The sequence below is a fragment of the Pyrus communis genome, chromosome 9 (assembly GCF_041283825.1).
Source record: "Pyrus communis isolate YQ-2024b chromosome 9, ASM4128382v1, whole genome shotgun sequence".
Lineage (NCBI taxonomy): Eukaryota > Viridiplantae > Streptophyta > Magnoliopsida > Rosales > Rosaceae > Pyrus > Pyrus communis.
The window spans coordinates 5,433,638-5,454,343 of record NC_142573.1 but is presented as its reverse complement, the minus strand read 5'-3'; the positions used below and the strand labels follow the sequence as shown (position 1 = coordinate 5,454,343).

Genomic DNA, 20,706 nt, shown 5'->3' with positions numbered 1-20,706 from the left:
TGTTTGGCATGTGTCATTAGCAATGTGCCAACCAGATCAAAATAAAGATTGTTTGGCATGTGCCATTCTAGGATAAGTGGAAAGAGTAAATGAATAGGGTAATGCTAGTGAGACTATATTTTGTAAATTAAATGACATCAAAGTTGATGCTTAGACTATTACTTAAGTGTTGATTAATGTATTGATTTATTATTGGTGACATATTATTTGGTTTGCAAATTCGATCTATAAATTTGGTCTACCTAGCATTACTAAAAAATAATAGAAAAAGAAACAATGTGTGTGCCCCGGAAAACGAGCATCGCACTGTATAGGTATCATATGCATGGAATACGATTCACTTTCAAGATGCCTTGGTGGTAAAATGTTGATTTATTTCTTAAGTGTTAATTAGCGTGCTTATTTCTTATTGGTAACATATTATTTGGTCTGCAAATTCGGTCTACAAATTTGGTCTACGTAACATTACTCAAATGAACAATAGAAAAAGAAACAATGTGTCATTCAAAGAGAGATTTTTCTCGTATACCCGAAAAACGAGCACATATGACACCCCATGTTCCGAGCACGATAAAAAATCTCTACTATTTTAAGAAGATGCAACCCAGCTGCATTAATAGTACATAGGGGTGTGCTATCGACACAACCCATTTTACTTTTCACACACCCCTTGATAATTTATGTCCATTGATCTTCTACAATTCATCCGATCCGACACCCGAAAATTAAAAAAAAAATGTGAGAAGTAAAATGGGATATATGGATATCACACCCTAGTACATAATAATAGATTGTCATCATGTCGCGCAAATGTTTTACGGAACGTCCTAAGAAAATTTTCTTTTGGTCACAAGTATCTTTGAAATTTGATTACTCGATTACCCTGTGTTCCTCTGGTCATCTTCCTTGGATTTGGGTCATCGATCATTGCCTTTATGTACATGTATTAATTTTTTATAGCGGTGAAATAGATCGTTGCCTAATCACTATAAAATATGGAGTTTTAACGAAAAGTTCGCGGTACTGTTCATTTTAACGAAAAACCATATTTTTACACTAAAAAGTCAAATCTGATATTATTTACTTTATCCTTTATTTCGTCCTTATCGTTAAAACTAAAAGTTTTCAAACCATTTTCATTAGTTTTCCTTATAAAATATCGACATAATAAACAGTAGGACGTCCATATGTGGAGAAAATTTTCATTGTAACGGGAATGTGGATGGTACATCACGTGTTTTTATATAAGTGGTGAGAAATTGTATTTTTTAGGTTATTAATTTTTTAGCACACATATTCTACTATTGATATAGTGACACGTTGTGTATCATTTCATGTTCCAATCAAATTAAAAAATCTCTCCCATATGTGAACTCTTAACTAACTGCCTTCATGTTAAAGTTCCAATGTACTATTGAACCATTTTAAAAGTTACCACGTAATAGCTCATGTTAGTATTTCAATTGACTAAAATAAAAATGCTCAAGAACTAAAATGCTCGACGAAATAGTATTTAACTTCATCTACTTCGACCTTGACGTAGAAAACAACCATAGTTGCACCAGTACAGTTGTAAGGCACGACCACATTTGTGCCAAATTTTGTTCAATATCTACAAGGGGTGTGATATCCACACACCCCATTTTACTTCTCACATATCTTTTAAATTTTCGACCGTCGGGTCGTATGAATTGAAGAAGATCAATGGACAGAAATTATCAAGGGGTGTGTGAGAAGTAAAATGGGATGTGTGGATAGCACACCCCTATTTACAATATGATAAACAAAATTGAGAATTAAATATAGAGAAATGTTAAGCGACTCTCAATGTTTATTCATGAACTCTTTGCTACCTCACAGTTTTATGTCAATTTTCATGACAACATTATAAAACATTGTGGAAAAAATATAGGACAGTAGAGACTTTATAGATAATTCCTCTTTTGAGAGAATCTTTTTGCATTACTCAAAAATTATAATGCTTTAACATCAACCACAGGGATTGTGCCTACAATAGTCAATTTCAACTTCTGAGAATCCAAGTTATTGTATACCACCGTTAGATTGCATGAAAAAAGGATCTAAACTTCACATGATTTACAGATACCATCCACATTTCAACTTCTGAGTAATGACCTTACCATAGGATTCTACTTGTGATCCATTCCGCAAGTCATTCATAAGTAATAGTAAACTAAAATCGATCTTAATTTCGTGTTAGTTGGGGGAGACAAAAAGTTTGGGATACCAGAAGAAGCCAAATAACTTTTAATTTTGTGTTTGTTTTATCACTTGAATCGAAATGCCTCCCTAATTGCTTTGAAGAACGTTCCATTTTTTTTGGGTTGCTTCAAGCTTGCTCCATCTCGAAACCCTACTTTTAATCATTGATACGGGTACCTCATATATTTTTTTCTTTTCTTCCTACTTTCTTTTACTTTCTTTGTTGGGTTTCTTCATCTTTGACGAAAACAATGGATTCTCTTTAGTTCTCAACAATATTGGTGCGAGAGAAAGCAAAAGAAAACACAAAGAACTATTCTTTCTTACGCTTTGGAAGACCAATATACATAGAATATATAAGGTCCCTCCTGGTACTTTTAGAGCCATATATGTTGAAGCATGTCTCACACTAGACACTTAATATTAAAACAACTTAATTGAATTGAATGGTTTACATTGATTTTTTTTTTTTTTTTTAGAATAATAAAATAATTTATACTGAATGAATCGAGATCTTCTATATAAAAGCTTATACTTATTGAATTGTACAAATTAAAATAAGAGCAATATCAATGTTGATTAAGTAGTGAGCCGTGTACTGTCCAAATAAGCTTAAAAGAAAGATTGATAGATTATTAAGTTGTTAATGGAGGAGTTTTGTAAAAAGAACGAGAGTGGTAAAGAGCGAACAGGTGAAGAATGCACGCCTGGAGTGATGTTGAGAAGGCAGAGAGAGAGAGAGAGATGGAAGCACATGATGAGTGTATGTTTCACGCCACACCCCCATGCAGAAAACATCATCATTAATATATATTTTTTTGCGTTTGCAAATTCATGGTGGAGACAGGCAAAGTGGACCTTGTTCTACTTTGGGACAAAAGTGAAAACCTAGCTATACTCATTCTTTATCTTACTGTGGAGAATTCATTGGCAGTATACTGCATGCGAACCTACCACAAAAACAGCTCGGGAGGGATAAAAAAAACTCTACCTGATCTCTCTCACACACACACACACATATATAGTATTTAAGGGGAAATATTAAGAAAAATAGGCGTGCAATATTTTTTTTTTTTTTTGAGTAAATTAAACACCATAGATTTCAGTTAATCAAAATTCAATGGTAGATTTTAAATGAAATGTCAACCATTGAATTTTGTTGTAAGGATACCTACACCATATGCATCCTTAGTTGCCCCACTAGAATTCAATCCATGGTCCATACTTCATAGTGACCAAGAGAAGAACACTCTTGTTAATATATACTCTTTTCTTTATTATCTATTTTCTAACATGCTAACAGCTATAGTCAATACTAGTTTATACTCATTGCCTAAGGACTAGCTTAATTAGCTTCTGGATCAGTGCACCAAAAGCTTTTTCCCTACGGTGCTCGCCTGTAGACTGGGGAAAAAAATCATGATGAAGTAGCAGTACTATGGATACATATACATATATATACATATGTATGTATGTATGGATATGTATATATAGCATATGGTAAAAATTGCCTTATAACCATATGAAAAAGAAACTAGAAGCAAAAGCAGAGATTGTTTATAAGATTATGATTAGTTGTATTTATGTTTTTTTTTGGGTGATAATAGTGAAATCATCTACTTGAATCGTATTTTGTAAAGCACATAATATAGCGGTTGATGGTATAATTTTTACCATGATCTCCCTAACATTTTCTTATATGTTTACCAATTTGAAAGGGGAGTATATGAATGGATGAAAGAGGGACAGAGGGAGAGAGAGGATGTCAAAACTTGGTTGCAATAAGCTATTGAATTAGGATAAAGGGAGAGCATGCAAGCCCATCATTTGAAGTGAAAGTTGAAGACAATTCATCATTCTCTACTTTATTGTCAAGGACTCAGGGTTGGTTTGCAATTGAGAAGGAAAAACAAAAAAGAAAAAAAAGAGAGGGTTGTGCTGAATTGTCTATTCGGTGTTTGACTTTTGGTTTATGTGAATCATGAAATAGTGATAGCGATCAAACACTGTCACTTGTTACCAAATTAATTCAACAATTTCTATTTTTCATTAATATTCCTAGTATGTTGAACAAGTCACAAAGGTGTAGCAATATTGGACACAACACAACTCAGAATTCACAAGATAATAGGACATGATGTGTACATGATTAACTACATCAATGTTCAATATAATATTATAAGAGTTATTGTATATATTGGTATGATAACTTTCCTCAACTTTCTCCTAAATAATATGAGTTATTGCATGGGAGGTGTTTTTCACTTAACTCTTCTTAGCTTCTAACTTCTAACACAATCCTCTTAATTTTTTGTCATCGAATTGAATAAATCAAACAAAAACAACAATTATGATTAAACAGGAATGTGTGAAAGGCTAAAAATTATGTGTTTTTATCATTTCTTATTGTATTAGTAGTATAATTTTACTTTTGTATTATTTTACATGTTGATCAATACGCAGGTGAGAGAATCTATACACCTATGTAAATGGATTAACCCTAAATACAACGCATTGCCAATAAAATGAAAATCCCAATTCTCATATGGGAATTTTAGGCAAAGCCCAATAGCGAACCCAATAATGTATGCTTGTCAGTGAAGATCACAATGGCCCAATACTACAATTCACAAGCTTTGTAATATTTCCATACCCTACCAATCTTGGGTTAGTCAGCCCATCAATTTGTTCCTTTCTAAAGGCAAACGAATATGTATATATATATTTTCTATCAAAGTTGCTAGAAGAGTCTTGATCACGAACATGTGGTAATGTGGCGCCCTTTTACCATGCGCCTTATCCACTGGTGGCTGTGGTCGTTTCAAAACCATGTTTCACACAAAAAAATGAAGCAGCTAACAGTTTGATCTCCAAGCAATCTCCTTACAATGGCTTCCTTAACTCTCTCTCCTGCAACCACTTCCCAGGTAATTAAAACCAAAACCTTATTGATTAGCTAATTAATCTCTTGTAAGTGAACTGCCTGACGTGGGTTTAGAGGGTACTTAAAGCTAGAATTAATGAGAAATCATCTTTTGTTATGTGTTTGATTGTTTTTTCAGCTATGTTCCAGCAAGAGTGCAATGTTCTCATCAGCAAATGGCTTTGCTGTGAACAGCAAGAGAACACAGATGATGGGAAGGGGAAAGGGAAAGGGAATGAGAGTCACTTGCCAGGCAGGCAGTATTGCTGCTGATAGAGTGCCAGACATGGAGAAGAGGAAGCTTATGAATCTGCTTCTTCTAGGTGCTATCTCACTTCCCACTGGCTTCATGTTGGTTCCCTATGCCACTTTCTTTGCTCCACCTGGGTGAGTTTTCTTCCTTCCCACGTTACCCCTTTCCATATTTACAGGTTATTAGGAAATGACCTCCGCAAACTCATTTTCTCTTTCTGCACACTTCGAATTATTTTGTCATTTAATACTTTTTTAGTTTATTCAATTCAAATACCGAAAATAAACATGTGTACTTGGGGAGACAAAAAAGGCGTGCAAAAATCACTCTCCTTTTTTTAACCTTTTTCATCTTTTACATATATGTAATGTGTGCTGATTGGTGGTGATATTTAGTGCTTAATATTGTAATTAGATTACTTACTATCTTGTATATCATAGTGAAGTGTTGAACTCAGCTTAGGATGTGTCTCGGGTTCGAAACTCATCCCATAATTATTGTAATACTTTCAAACCCTTCCCCCTCTCCTTAATAATAATAAATTAAAATAAAAATTCATGAGCTGTTAGTCTCATTGGTCCGCTGATATCGAATGAGCTCTGCTTAACTGCTAGAAGTCTAATTTTTCTTGAAGTGTTTTACATCCATTGAGAAGTTTGTACCAAATAGAAAACAATAATGCTATTTACTATTTAGATACACAAAACTAACATCATTTTCTGAGACACTCTCTAAATAGCATTACTCAAGAGAGAACCCCCTTTCTCCTCACACTCTGAATTTTTTCTTCACCACTAAAAGGTTCAACAAGAACTCTTGATCTCTAATATTGAGTGTTTGTCGAGATGTGAGTGAACAGTCATGTTGTATCCCAACTGCCATCATACTGACAATGATATTTTGGCATCTATAATTTATCCATAGCTCTTTGACATGGTTATTTTGATTGATTGGAAAAACATTATAGCTCCGGTGCCGGCGCTGGTGGTCAAGTTGCCAAGGATGCTCTTGGAAACGACGTGCTTGCAGCTGAATGGCTTAAGACTCATGGACCTGGTGACAGGACTCTCACACAAGGATTGAAGGTACTGATACATGTTACTGATGAAGCTCAATATCTTAAGACTATCATATCCTTATTGCAATTTGTATGAAAAGTTCAAGTCAGACTTCCAATTCAAGCAGCAGAATTATGGGATCACGAATTAATGATACTTTTATTTTGTGATCAACCATTCCCAAAGTCAGATCAAGAAATTTGGGATGTATATCTTTAGAAGGTAAATTAATTTTGATTGTTTGCTGTGCTTGTCAGGGTGATCCTACATACCTTGTTGTGGAGAAAGATAAAACTCTTGCCACATATGCAATCAATGCCGTCTGCACTCACCTTGGCTGTGTCGTGCCATTTAACAAGGCGGAGAACAAGTTCATATGCCCCTGCCATGGATCCCAGTACAATGACCAAGGAAGAGTTGTCAGAGGACCTGCTCCTTTGGTGAGTTTATTTACACTTTTATCGACTCTTGCTAGTTCAAATTCTTCTTGATGATATATTAACCAAGTATGTAGCGTAAGGTTGTAACCAAGTAGGGTGTTAAACCGATTGGTTTTATGATGAAGGCTAACCGATCATACAAAATTGCTATGTCCACAATAGTTTCCATGCTGCAATTTGCATATATCTATGCCGCATGCTACATATGATAAAAGTTTGCTTCTTTACCTTCTTTCTGTTGGAACAGTCTCTGGCGTTGGCTCATTGTGATATTGATGATGGGAAGGTCGTGTTTGTTCCATGGGTTGAAACCGATTTCAGAACCGGCGAAGATCCATGGTGGGCTTAAAATCATAAAGCAACTCCTATGAAAATACGTAATTTGAAATGTTTCGCTATATCTTTGCTTCGTTCATAAACAACTTGTATCATAAGATTCATGTTGGTTTAATTTGAAGCTTATATGTATATATGTGTGTGTGTGTGTCTGTGCAAGGAGGACCTAATTATTTGCCATCTTCTGATCTCTTTATGTATAATACTGGCTTTTGCAAAGCCTATTGGATTGTACTGTCTTGTAGTTGAAGGGTTCCTCTGCGGTGTTCCATTGGGAATTAAGATCTCTAAGGGTTGTATGGTTGGGAGCTTTTTAATTATCATGCGCTAATTGTGACAAAATTCTAGCTCCGCCACTATCTGCAAACATACTAAAGTCTAATCTACATATAAATTCATTTATTATTTGTTGAACTACCAGAGTCATATTGTTGTACTATTTAACAATTTATATATGATAAGTATCAGATTCAATTTGAAAAACTCAAAAGGTTTTACAAAGAGATAGTTTAGTTGTTGTCCTTCGTCCGTAAGTGTTATAGACTCAAACTTTATGCATTTTAGATTTTTTTTATTGAATTCCCTCTCCTGCTACATAAATGACATAATAATAAAATAGATGCAATTTAATTATTTAAAATTGCTTATGGGTTTTGATAATAATAATAATAATAATAATAATAATAATAATAATAATAATAATTTCTTATGGGTGCATTCTAGATTATAAAAAAAGGGATTTTATTTTATTTTTTAATTTTTTAATTTTATAAAATGAGTACATATATATAATAAAATTTGGTTATATTTTATATATAAAAAATTGGTACATTTACATAAAAACGTGGGTACATTTTATATAGAAAACAATGGGTATATTTTATATAGAAAACAATGGGTACATTTTATATTAAAAAACAAAAAAAAAAAAAAACAATGGTACATTTTAGATTAAAAAATAAATGGGTACCTTCTGCATAAAAAATGGTGCTTGCAAAAAAAATAGGGATACATTTTACATATGACAAAGTGGTACATTTGTAAAAAAAAAAAAAAAAGGGTACATTATAAATAAATTATGGGTACAAATAAAAGGTTCAAAAAATTATGAGTACAAATATAAGTTTAAAAAATAAGGGACAAAAAGAAATTAATATATGGGTACAAATTAAAATTTAAAAGAAAAATGTTATAATTTAAAAAATGGTTGCAAATTAAAAATGGGTACAAACTAGAAATAGAAATATATGACAAAATGTTTAGCCATAAATATAATATATCAAATGTAACGTTTCTAACACTAAATGAATATATTAAGCGAATTATTATTAGGACTCCAAAAATCTCATTCTACACTCCAAACTTTCTATATTAAGAAAGAAAAATACACTTGTGAGGAGTGTAGAATGAGATTTTAAGAGTGCCAATAACACTTCCTTATATTAAAAAATAAAACTTTAATTATCTTGACATGTAAATATTTTGTTTTTGAATAATTAATGGCGTTTATTAAAATCGGAGGACTTTGATCAAAATTTGAAAAGGAATAAGGTTTTAATTAATGGAGTAGAAAAATAAGGATGAGAACCTAATTTTTACTTTTACAAAATTTAGAATTTATACCAATTAAATGAAGCGGCTGGATTATGTAAATATCCACGAGAAGCATTCCTTATGATACTAAAACAAGTTCTTGCTAATGGTAAAAAAAAGAAGCTTTGAATGGCAGAGCTTTGAATTAGCCATTCCTGATCGTATTTCGCCTGAAATTAAAGAAAAGATAGGAAATTTGTCTTTTCAGAGCTATCGTCCCACCAGAAAAAATCTTATTGTGATAGGTCCAATTCTTGGTTAAAAAAATATAGTGAAATTACATTTTCTATTCTTTTCTCAGACCTTGCTACTAAGAAATATGTTGACACATCCCGACCGAAATCAAGGCGTGCTGGTCGTCACGTGAAGGTGACGTAGCCATATGCACGGTGCGGAAGCAATAAAAATATAAGAAATGCGAATAAATAAAAACCAAACTAACTAGAGCACTAGATAAGATAAGGTGTAAGATAAAATAAGTGTGAATTCACAACCAGAGCACAAATAGCCTAAGTGCAGTCCAGCAGGACAAATACTAATTATACAACACCCAAAGGTGACCATACAATGGTGGTAATTTGTCAAGGCTGCCGTGGATTCCTCGCAAGCCACCACAAAGCACTCCTAACTAGAACCTAGAGGGGCGCAAAACAGAAAGTGTGAGTGGGCAAAAACAAAGCTTTTCAAAACCATTTCAATGACCAAAGATTGTAACCCCTCGCCGTAAAACTTGTATAATTTCCCAGAAAATAGAATACATATCTATACCACAACCATGCTCAGAATAGCAAAATTCACAAATATGCCATGTCGAATATCTTAGCATAAAAATATGTAAGCCAGGTGATATAAATCAATGCAAATGATATGTCAGCCGGAGTCACCTAACGTGACCTATACGGCTGAATCTAGAGCTCATCCATCTAGCCGGAGCCACCTAACGTGACCTGTACAACTCAAATCCACATCTCAACAATTATACTTGCACATAAGTCGGAACCACCTAAAGTGGTCTGTACGACAGGACTGGGTCTAAATAAATACGTTTAAGTGCTACGATCATGTGAAGACTGTGCGAATAATCACGAGTCACCTACGAGTCAGAACCACCTATAGTGGTCTGTACGACAAGATTGAGCACCTAACTTGGATCCAAGTTGAGCGTATGGTGCGGGAGGTGAACATCACGTGAAGGATTGTGCCCTAACTATAGGCGGGATCACTAACACCGGGGTGCAGGTTTAGGAGCTCTCAACATATCTCACATAATCAACCAATTTACATTAACAATCTATAACTCACCTAGTACTTACCTGAGCGTCCATAGCGTCAAATCACAATATGCATACTATACTAACTTATAGTCTAAGTATAAATCAATAGGCATGTCATTTCAATTATAATTTCATTTAAATCGATTTTCTGGGAAAAATCCCAAGTATATAGGTATATACGAAAAACCAAAAGCCCACTCACTGGTATGTGGAAGGGTTGTAGCCCCAAGCCTTGATTGACTACGCTCGTCCTGAGGATAAGTTTCAGCTATATGCGAAACAACTATATAAATAATTTAAAGCATATAAACGAAACTAGCTAATAACTTCTCATACATTGCTCAAATGGGGTGTTTGAATATACCAACGTGATCTACTCAACACCACGAACATTCCCATATTTATAAAATAATTTTTGGACCATCCATGCGCCGGCAAGGGCACGGCTAGACGCACCCTCACGCGCGGCCAACCCTGACGGAAACTTAACTGCCGTTAGGAATATTCCGTTAAACATACCTGATGCCGTTAATCACTATTAAGAATATTCGGTTAAAGTTGACGGAATATTCTCCTTTCTTCTCTGGTGGATCGCCAGACTCCGCCACCGACCGCCATCTGTGTCACCGGAAACTGGAAAATTTCAAAGCTTGATATCTTCGCCATTTCTCAACCAAATTTCATGAAATTTGTACCAAAATGAAGCTTAGGATGAGAATTTGGAGTCCTAAAACCAACGGAATCTCGCCGGAAAAATTCGAGGAAACCGACTAAACCTTGCAACTAAATAAACCCGGGTGTTTTTACGTCAAAACCACTCCAAAATTGAACCCATGTGCTTGAAAAGCAAGAGTATTACCTTCTTAAGTCTCAAAACCACTTAAAACCCTCGCGATCACATCGGAGGAAAATCACCCCTCACCGGAGTTTGGGTAACTCGAGTTCTCGTGAACCATTCGTTGTCCCAAAGGTACCACTCAACTCGTGAAGTCACGAGGAGTACGATGGTGGTCTTAAACACCTTGATCTGTGAGAGATGACGAGAATTGAGGAGATGACCGTACGAGTGTACGGACGAATGGAAAAAATCCGAGAGGGAGGAGAGAGATAGAGGGTCAACGGGATTGGACGTGTGTGTGTGTGTGTGGTCCTAGTTGGAAACAAAACAACCAACCACAAACTAGGACAAATTTAGTTCCAATTGGGTCCAAACAATTAGGACTTAACATAAATTGGACCACAACCAAAACATATCACCCACGACACCAAGGGCAATTTAGTCTTTTCACACCATCAATAAAAATAATTCGGGATGGGCTATCACATATGTGCACTTCTTAAAATATCCCATTTATCTCGATGGGAGCAAAAAATTATAATGCTACAACAGCAGATATAGTAAGCAAAATAATATGAAAAGGGAAAGAGCAGGGGGGATTGTTACGAAGTAATCATAACAGATGTGTCGTATAGACGTCAAGTGGCTGATATTATCCCTCCATAACTGGAACTTCTTGTTTAGGTCTTTTGTTCTTCTTTGCATTGTTATTTTGGCACAAATGTTTTTAGTTCTTAAAAAGAAACAGTTTGAGAAAACTCAATTGTCCAAAATGAATTTTCTAGATCTGTGAATTTATCAACATCAAGCTCTAAAAAATGAACAAATTTTTGTGAGAATTATGCATGATAAAAACTATGAATTTTTTTTTTCTTATGATCAACAAGTAGAAGATGATAGATAGTATATAACTTAAGACTACCCGTCCGAGTATTTTGATGACCCTTACCTGTCTTTGGCTTTCAAGCTTGTGCATCTCTCTTTAAATATGTAATTATCTCGTGGATGCAACTAATGCATATATTAGATACACTTCACATGTCCTTGAGATTCATAGAGGCATACCAATATTTTCTGGCGATCTACGTTCTTATTCAACTAATACTTCACTGAGGAGCTGTTATATCCGTATACTTAAAAAGGAAAAATATGACATGCTAGGAGCATTATCTTTCAAACTTAATTTGCCTCTAAAACTTGTTTGCAAAAGTCATATATAAATAAGCCTTGTAGTTACAACAAAGCTCACTCCAAAGATCCTATGTTACTCGGTATCGAAATATCTGTTGATATATTTGTAAATTCCATCGTCGATATTTCTGTGAAGATCAAATACTTAAAACCTTGTGTATGACATGTTTTTCATTTTGGTCTCAACCCTTTTAAGAATCCCATGAAGTATTAAATATAGTATTACCAATGTGAATGTGGAAGTGGATGAGAGAGAAACAGGCATCGTGACGGCAGAGTCAACGCCCTCTAAATTGTGAACGCAGAAACGTCCCTTTTCATGGACTTTCACTCCTTTCTGTCTTTTTATGGAAACCCAAATAACCGGCCATAAACGTCCAAATCCTCTTCAATTCGAGCTTTTAAATTATTCTTCTTTAATTTTTCAAATTTTAATTTTAATTTTCTGTTGCGATTATTGAGATGTTTTCCCGGGATATTAAATGCGGTTGACATTTAATTTTTGTCATTGAATTGTATTGGATTGGATCATTATCTCATTGCGATTCCTGAATCCTAACGACTTTGATGAATGAATGAATGACTGCATGCATGCAACGCTGGATGCCACAATGCCAGAAGAAGTTAAACGCAAACATAGGATTTGAGTTTTACACGTGCAACCAAACACCCGCGAGTTCTTATTTCTGGGTTTGCACAGCTGACGTCTCATAGGATTCCATTCTTGATAGAAAAGGGCCTTTTTTCCTCATTGGATATGTAAGATACTAGAGAATCAAATTGCACGTAAATTGCAGATTCTGATAAAACAATCCACAGAGTCACAGTCCATTCCATACATATCAAATCCCACCCACCTTCTTCTAAGAGTAAGTTTCTATTTCTCTCTCCCCCTCTCCTTTTGTGGATAAAGCTTTGGTTTTGCATGTTTATGAAACATAATGGTGAAAGAAAGTCAAAGGTGAGTGCTTGGTTTTTTGTTGCATCCACTAACCTGTAACGGGTTTGTTTAGCTTACAACTTTTGTTGCTTCTTGCATCATAGAATTAAAATTTAAGATGTTCAGAATAACATATATTGTTTGTTTTCACCAAGAGATATCCTAAATTAGTCTAGTTCACGGTGGAGAGGAATCCATACATGAGTGTTTAAGAATGATGACACATTGTCATATTCAACTGACCTAACTTGCATATGCATACATTGTTCTATTTTATAATGAAACTTCTGGCTAAAAGTCTACAAATTCAATTTTGAAGTTCGAAGTAATTTATAGATAAAGATGGACCAATACTTAGTTAAATGTCTAATGCCTTCTCGACAAGATTGAGCAGAAACTTTGTTGCCAGAGCAGCAAATTTAAGATGAATAGCCGGAGATAATCACTGTAAACTAGCCATTGATGAATAATTTCCAAAAAAACTACTTCTAATCATGTGGGCTATTATATATTGCTGTGCTAATTAGCCATGGGCATTCGCTATGTAGGGAAAGCTGGTTGAAAGGAAGCAGCAATGGCAAGCCCTGATGTAAATGCACCCCCACCAAAGCTTGAGGTTTGCTGCCCTTTCTTTTGTTTCCTTTACGCTACAACGAATTTGTTGCACCCAAGTTCGAATCTGCCTCCCGATTAGCGTAGAATCAATTCCTTATAAGGATTTGTTCTCTAATTGTAGGGGAAGTATGCTGCAATGGTAGTGTGTTGGCTTCTTGGAAATGGATGCCTCTTTTCATGGAACAGCATGCTCACAATTGTAGATTACTATGTTTACTTGTTCCCGGTAACTGCCCGAATAAATCAATTTTTGTTCTCACTATTCCTGTTAGTTCATAATCTCCCGTATTTGCTTTTGAATCATGTGAAAGTAGGCAGTGTGTTTGGACAGTTTGTTACATTTGAAGTTAGATTAAATGCCTCATCCCTTAAGTTTTGTTTCCTTTTTTTCCGGGTGCAGCGGTACCATCCCTCGAGGGTACTTACAGTGGTATACCAGCCATTCGCAGTTTTAACAATCATTGTACTGTCATACCATGAGGCGAAGATCAATACGAGGAAGCGAAACCTATTAGGATACATTCTGTTTTTCTTAAGTTCTCTGTTGGTGCTAGTTGTAAGTTCCCTTCAAATCTCCAAAGACTATATTTTCAGTATACTTTTTAAGTTCACAAAATGTTAGCATTGGTTAAGCCTCTAAAATTTTCTTGATTCTGGTACAGTTGGATTTAGCCACATCCGGGAAAGGAGGTCTTGGAACTTTCATTGGAATTTGTGCAATTAGCGCTGTCTTTGGAATTGCAGATGCTCACGTACTAGGAGGAATGGTTGGAGACCTCTCTTTCATGCCAGTAGAGCTCATCCAAGTCAGTATTGTTTCTTTCCACAATTTCACGTTCGGTGCTAAATATTTGTTGTCCATCGTGTTTACGAAGTTGTTATAAATTTCTGAGTATCTCTTGTTTCAAACTTTTCAGTCTTTCCTTGCTGGTTTGGCTGCATCAGGAGCTCTAACCTCTGCTTTGAGGTTGATTACAAAGGCAGCATTTGAGAATTCCCAAAATGGTCTTAGAAAGGGAGCCAGTAGGTTTTTTAGTTCTCAGTTTTTCAAATTTTGTTGAACATTTTACTGTTTTCTTTTGGACCTCTAACTAAAGACTGTTTATTTTTCACTGTCCGCTGCAGTTTTGTTCTTTGCCATCACTTCATTCTTCGAGCTTCTCTGCATTCTCCTCTACGCTTTTTCTTTTCCAAAACTGCCAATTGTTAAGTACTATCGCTCTAAGGCAGCTTCCGAAGGATCTAAAACTGTTTCAGCTGACCTTGCAGCTGGAGGCATCCAAACATTTGCTGAAGCAACAGTATGTTATTTTGTCCATTATTTGCTTACAAAGTTTTCCAAGCATTCATGTTCTAATGTTCTGCAAAAAAAACACCCCAATTTGAAGCAGGATGAGGAGAATCTTAGAGAATGTGATCGACTTGGAAACAAACAGTTGTTGCTTCAAAACATTGATTATGCACTTGACATGTTTTTAATCTATACACTCACTTTGTCAATATCCCCCGGATTCTTATCAGAGGACACTGGATCTCACAGTTTGGGAACATGGTATGTAGTGAACATAATCTATCACATGTTTGCGTCTCAGATCTTACCAGTGCTCCTTGAACTTATGACTTTCTTTCGGTTTTCCATCTCGACTTTCAATTTGATCTTCTGATCCCCATATCTTTTAAGATGTGCTAATAATTTCACTCACCATCAAATTTATTGCAATTTTCGTTAGTTTTCCCCTCCTTGAATGGACGAAAGTAACACTCAATTTACAGAAAAATTGACAGATTTGAAGGTATGGGGGCATATCCGATCCTAGTGAATGATTAATTAGGGAGCCTCCGAATGAAGTCGAAAGTTCAAGAGGCAAATCGGAATAGAGAACTAATCTTAAGAGGCATTGTCAAAATGTCACCTTTCCCTTATGTTCCATTCAGTTCTATGCTTATATGAATGCACATGCTTTTTCTTCGTCAGGTATGCACTTGTTTTGATTGCACTGTACAATGTGTGTGATCTCATCGGAAGATACATTCCGCTAGTGAAATTCCTGAAGTTGGAATCGCGGAGAGGGCTCATGACCGTGATTCTTTCGCGCTTCTTACTTGTCCCGTGTTTCTACTTCACAGCCAAGTATGGTGACCAAGGCTGGATGATCATGCTGACATCCTTCTTAGGTTTAACCAATGGTTACCTCACCGTCTGCGTCCTTACTTCAGCACCTAAGGGCTACAGGGTTTGTGAACTTCATTTTACTAAAACCTAACAGTTTTTTCGAGTTGAAAGTAAAGACTTGTCGGATTTTTTCTGGTTTGCAGGGGCCGGAGCAAAATGCTTTGGGAAATCTTCTGGTGTTGTTCTTGCTTGGAGGTATACTAGCAGGGGTGGTACTTGACTGGTTGTGGCTTATAGGCAAGGGCTGGTAAAGGATGGATATGGTATTAGCTCACTTGAAGATTGTGATTTTTTTAATGGTCATGATTTCCAGGAGAAAATATGCTGGATTTATGATTCTTTTTTATTGGTGATTCATTAATTAATGAGTAAGAAAACGATAGAGTTTTTTTTCTTTTTTCTTTTTTTTTTTATCACAAGACATTTTTAGGAAGGATGGAAGTAAGTCATTGCTTTTGTCTTGTATTTTGGGACTAGTGAACTGTAATATATGTACAGTAAAATTGTTTTTTGAGGAAATTGGGAATAAAAGGGATTGGCTCCCACTTCACACTTCCCAATTTTGCGACATAAAATTGAACTCGATTGGTTATAAAATCTTTTGATATATTTTTTTGCATGTCTATTGTTAGTCATTCTACACAAATGATAAAAATGATTGCACCACTATCGATTAGTTAAGTTGATAAAAATTGTTTTTTTCGCTAGTTCAAGATTTAAGTTTAAATCTGATTACTGACAATATTTCTTGGTAAGCGATGAAAATAAAAAAATGACTAAGACTTCCTTTGTAAATCATCAAGACACTAATGATATGCTCTGACTTTAGATAGGTCAACTTCCCCCGCATCTCAACTTTTTGTTGGCAAAAAAAGAAGAAAATAATAAAAGCAATTGCACATGAAACGTATACTTTTTCCGCTCTTTTCTCCTCTCTCTCTCTCTCTCTCTCTCCCCATTCGCCACTTTTTCTCTTCCCTTGTCCGGCTCTCAATCTCTTCTCTATGTTCTCTCTCTCCTTCCCCTTCTTCCTCTATATTTCCTCTCCGGCTCCTTCTCTCTCCCCCTCATTTCCAAGTTGAAGAAAAATGATTAGACCAAGTCAAGACCGATCAAACCGACCATATTATCCGGTGCCAACCCATTCACTTTTAGTCATGCGGAGCATCTCCATGAAGATGTCAAAAGATGAAAGTCAAATACTATTTGATGATTGAAGTGGCAAGGTTAATTTTTTTGTTCATCCAAACATAATGTTTTTTTTTTTATTATTATTTTGTTATAATATTATTTGTAGGATTCATTTTTAAAATGAAATTAATTAAAATAAATTTTCATGATTTATTATTTGTGCATTAATGAGATCCACACAACAGAACATTTAAAAAAAAATTAACTAACAGCATCTTTCCTCATATCTCAAAATTTGGCAGCAAAGAATTCTTATGTCAATCCATATAAAGTTGGTATATCCGTTAGAGCTCCTTTAAGTTCAAATTTGATTGTATAGCATTCAACTTAATATTTTTCATCTACGTTTAAATATTTTTCATCTACACTACCATTCCACGCAACTAAACCCCTTTCAATTTCAATTTTCCATTTCAATAGAAGAGAGGATGGATCACACAATCTGAAGTTTGTGTGGTTACTTCAGCATCTTTCCTCATTTCAATCTGAAGTTTAACGCAAGTGGAGATTGCACAAAGATGAAATAGTTTATAGTATTTGTCCAATCAAACCAAACCAAAATTGAATCCAAACACGATACTCAATGTAAACACAAAAACATTTATCCAATGGAGGACAAAGACAATCATTCATCCGCAATTCGCTCCCTATAACATGTGAAACTGCATTTTCATCCTCCAGATTCCAAAAACAATTTATAAATTAATCCATTTCTAGTTCTTCCTCAAGTTACAATGTCCTGGGTTTTATAATCCAAAATTATTTGGTCCAAAATTTTGCATTTACTATGCGACCAACATACTCAGTTTTGGGGAGTTTCTATGTTATAAATGAGCATTGGGCACCCCCTATTTCTTTATTTCTCTTGCTCCTTTCCCTTGGGGTTCTTAAATCCCAAATGATTTACCATTAATGCAACTCCAGAAATTCCCAGTACCATGAACAAAATCAATCAAAATAATATTTAATGCAAGTGATTTACCATTATAGCGATTACTCTTGCTCCCAAGCCTTCACTCAACATCTTTCACGTAAAAACCCCCAAGTCCCAAACAATGTTTACCACAAATTCCCATAAGGAACTTCAGAATGTCTGCGTGACGATATTTTAAAACAATCATGCACTTCGCTCGACTGCAAGAGTAGGAGCTCCACTTCTTGTAGTTTCGCTGTACGATTCTAGATTTAGAGGGCAATTCAAAGACGATCTTGACGGAAATTTGGAACTCTGTTGACAGGTACTCCGCTTTTGGAACTTCTCATGTGACGTCGTATGATTAGCTTGAGACATTGTTACTTTAGGATCCCAATTTCACATAAGTTTGTCTTCCATGATTCGGAACTCAGTTATCAAATTTTCTCTCCAAAAGTGTCCTTTCCTAACCTATATACTATATAGCACTCATATGTTATTCAAAAAAATCACTTCAACCAACCCCTTATTAGGTAAATTCTGGATTTTGGCAGAAAGAAGAGGTTACAAATCGCAGAGGTAAATAAGGAAATGTGGGTAAATAAAATAAGACCTTCCCTGCTGTACTACTACAATTTTGACTACAATTTGGAAACCGAGCTGAAATTTTTACAGTGGGCAAAATGACAAAAACAACCCAACAGCCCCGTATTGTCCACTAGCATCACGTGACCCGACACGACAGGACAACCAAAAAATTGGGCAGAACCACACCCCCGGATTCCCTTAGACAAACAGAGACGCCCAAATGATCAGGGGCAGAATCGGAAACAACAAAATGGACGGCAATGATGCGGCAAACCCTTGCCCCTTCTCGATCTGCAGCGAATCGACGGCAAGCGGCATGTTCTCCTGGTCCGGGCTACACATGTTCTCGTGCGGCGGGTGCGCACTGTACATTATGGCGCGCAGCACGGCGGAAACGGTCGGAATGTACGCCGTTTTGTTCCGGGCGAGGAGCCACGTCAGCCCCATGAGCTGGCAGTCACGGTTGAACATCTTGTTCGCTCTCTCGCTCGTGCTCCTGTCCCCCGCCGTTCCGTTCTTGCTCCCTCCCTTGAGCTGTAATTAGATGGCAAGTCAGAGGGCATTCTGATAGTTAAAAGAAAAAAAAAAAAAAAAAAAGGAATCATTTTTTATACCTTCTGGACAGCGCCAAGGCACTTGGTGCAGCCGGAGTACGAAGAGTTGCGGCAGTTCTTCTCGAGATTCCTGAGGGCGGCGGTGGGGGTGGCGTTGTGGAACCCTTGCGACACGTTGAAGGCGGCGGGGCAGCTGAGGGATCCGATCTGGTGGAGCCGGATTCCGCAGAAGCACAGAACGGCGTCGCAGCTGGCGTTGGGTTGAGGAATCCGGATGTTCCGACTGACGAGCGAAGACTGCAGCGAGTTGACGCACTTCTGCGAGTCGTCCGGCATCATCGGTTGGTCGGGCACCGCCGACTGATCCGGAGCCGAGGAGGGGAGCTCAAGGGCTGATCTGGCGTGGGCGGCGAAGAGCCAGGCGGCTAGAACGGGGCAGCATCGGCTCCGGTCGAGGTTTCGGCCGCATGCTTGGCTGACGCCGCCGAAGAGCTCAGCGGAGAGGTCAAGGTGGCAGGTCTGGGTCGGGTTCTGGGTTGGGAAGGCGGGGACAGTGTTGGGAGTGGAGTTTTCCCCCGGTTTGAGCGGCTGCGGGTTACCGGTCACAGGTTCGGCGAGTAGACCGGCGAAGGAAATGTTGAAGCTGGATATTAATAAGAGGAGGAGGAGGAAGAATGTGAGAGAGGAGATGGGAAGAAATGATGACATTTTGGAGTAAAGTTGTTTTGTTTGTTTTGGAGAAAAATGATTAAAGGTGAGGACTTTAAAATCTGGTTTTGTTTTTTGTTTGAGAAAGGTGACAACTTTATGGTTTGTTTTTCGAAATTATGAACTGGGAAAAGTTGGAAAAAAACAAGGAAAGGAAGAGATTCGGAAAATATTCAGAGGCGAAGAAAGGCTGCACTCGCTCTCTCCTCCTCAAACCTAAACAGAAGTAAAGCCACAAACTTTGAACAGAGATTAGAGTGAGAAGTGGAATTAGTAGAAACCCAGATTAAAAGACTAGTTTTCTTCTTCTTCTTCGGTTTCTATCTCTCTCTCTCTCTCTCTCTAGAAGAGGGAGTTTCTCTCTCTGGAAATGGTGTGGTGTGATGCTGATGGGGGATTATGATCCAGATGAAAAGGGAACCGTGAGCTCTCGATTTATGCAGAGAGACGCTCTGTGTACTGTACTGTGAGTGTGGAGTTCACGCAGCAAAGTGGGCTCTCAAAAATTTGGATTATACAATATTATAAAAGAGTACTCCTTTTGGGTTCAATAATTTTATAAGATTAGAGAACCAAAGAAGAAAGGGGGAGGGAGTGGGGGGGGGGGTCCATGAAAAATAGAAGATATTCGTTTGGTGGAACCCTAGAGAGAGAGAGAGAGAGAGAGAGAGATGGCAGTAGTACTGGGTTTTTGCATGATAGAAAAGGCTGTATAAAGATTTGGAAGGATGTGGTGTCTTTTTCCTTTTCATTCTCTATCCTCCTCAAACAACTGAGAAGTGCTCTCACTCATTTTTCATAATTTTGAGTGATTGACGAAATGGCTAATTGGCAATATAGTTTTTTTTTTTTTTTTTTTTTTTTTTTAATATTACTCTTTAGTTTTCGATCTTCA

General features: G+C 36.6%; 3 protein-coding genes across 4 annotated transcripts; 2 read left to right on the top strand and 1 right to left on the bottom strand.

Annotated features, from left to right (window-relative positions):
• Nucleotides 1–4,974: 4,974 nt before the first annotated feature.
• On the top strand, nt 4,975–7,575 carry LOC137739880 (cytochrome b6-f complex iron-sulfur subunit, chloroplastic). The gene is made up of 5 exons (XM_068479614.2): nt 4,975–5,150; nt 5,286–5,533; nt 6,367–6,484; nt 6,715–6,897; nt 7,145–7,575. The coding sequence occupies exons 1-5, from the start codon at nt 5,112–5,114 to the stop codon at nt 7,244–7,246; spliced, it is 690 nt and encodes a 229-aa protein (XP_068335715.1). The 5' UTR covers nt 4,975–5,111; the 3' UTR covers nt 7,247–7,575.
• A 4,951-nt stretch (nt 7,576–12,526) lies between these two features.
• Nucleotides 12,527–16,466, top strand: LOC137738686 (equilibrative nucleotide transporter 3-like). Of its 2 annotated transcripts, none has more exons than XM_068478163.2 (10): nt 12,527–12,998; nt 13,618–13,685; nt 13,806–13,910; nt 14,085–14,240; nt 14,347–14,490; nt 14,602–14,707; nt 14,810–14,985; nt 15,076–15,236; nt 15,660–15,918; nt 16,001–16,466. In XM_068478163.2, exons 2-10 carry the CDS (start codon nt 13,644–13,646, stop codon nt 16,106–16,108), a joined length of 1,257 nt encoding a protein of 418 aa, XP_068334264.2. In that variant the 5' UTR covers nt 12,527–12,998; nt 13,618–13,643; the 3' UTR covers nt 16,109–16,466. The 2 variants fall into 2 exon arrangements, with proteins under 2 accessions (XP_068334264.2, XP_068334263.2); XM_068478162.2 differs by having other exon boundaries at nt 12,538–12,998; nt 15,073–15,236.
• A 2,079-nt stretch (nt 16,467–18,545) lies between these two features.
• Nucleotides 18,546–20,285, bottom strand: LOC137740231 (putative GPI-anchored protein At4g28100). The gene is made up of 2 exons (XM_068480074.2): nt 19,164–20,285; nt 18,546–19,083 (listed from the first exon to the last, which is right to left on the bottom strand). Exons 1-2 carry the CDS (start codon nt 19,809–19,811, stop codon nt 18,748–18,750), a joined length of 984 nt encoding a protein of 327 aa, XP_068336175.2. The 5' UTR covers nt 19,812–20,285; the 3' UTR covers nt 18,546–18,747.
• Nucleotides 20,286–20,706: the final 421 nt, after the last annotated feature.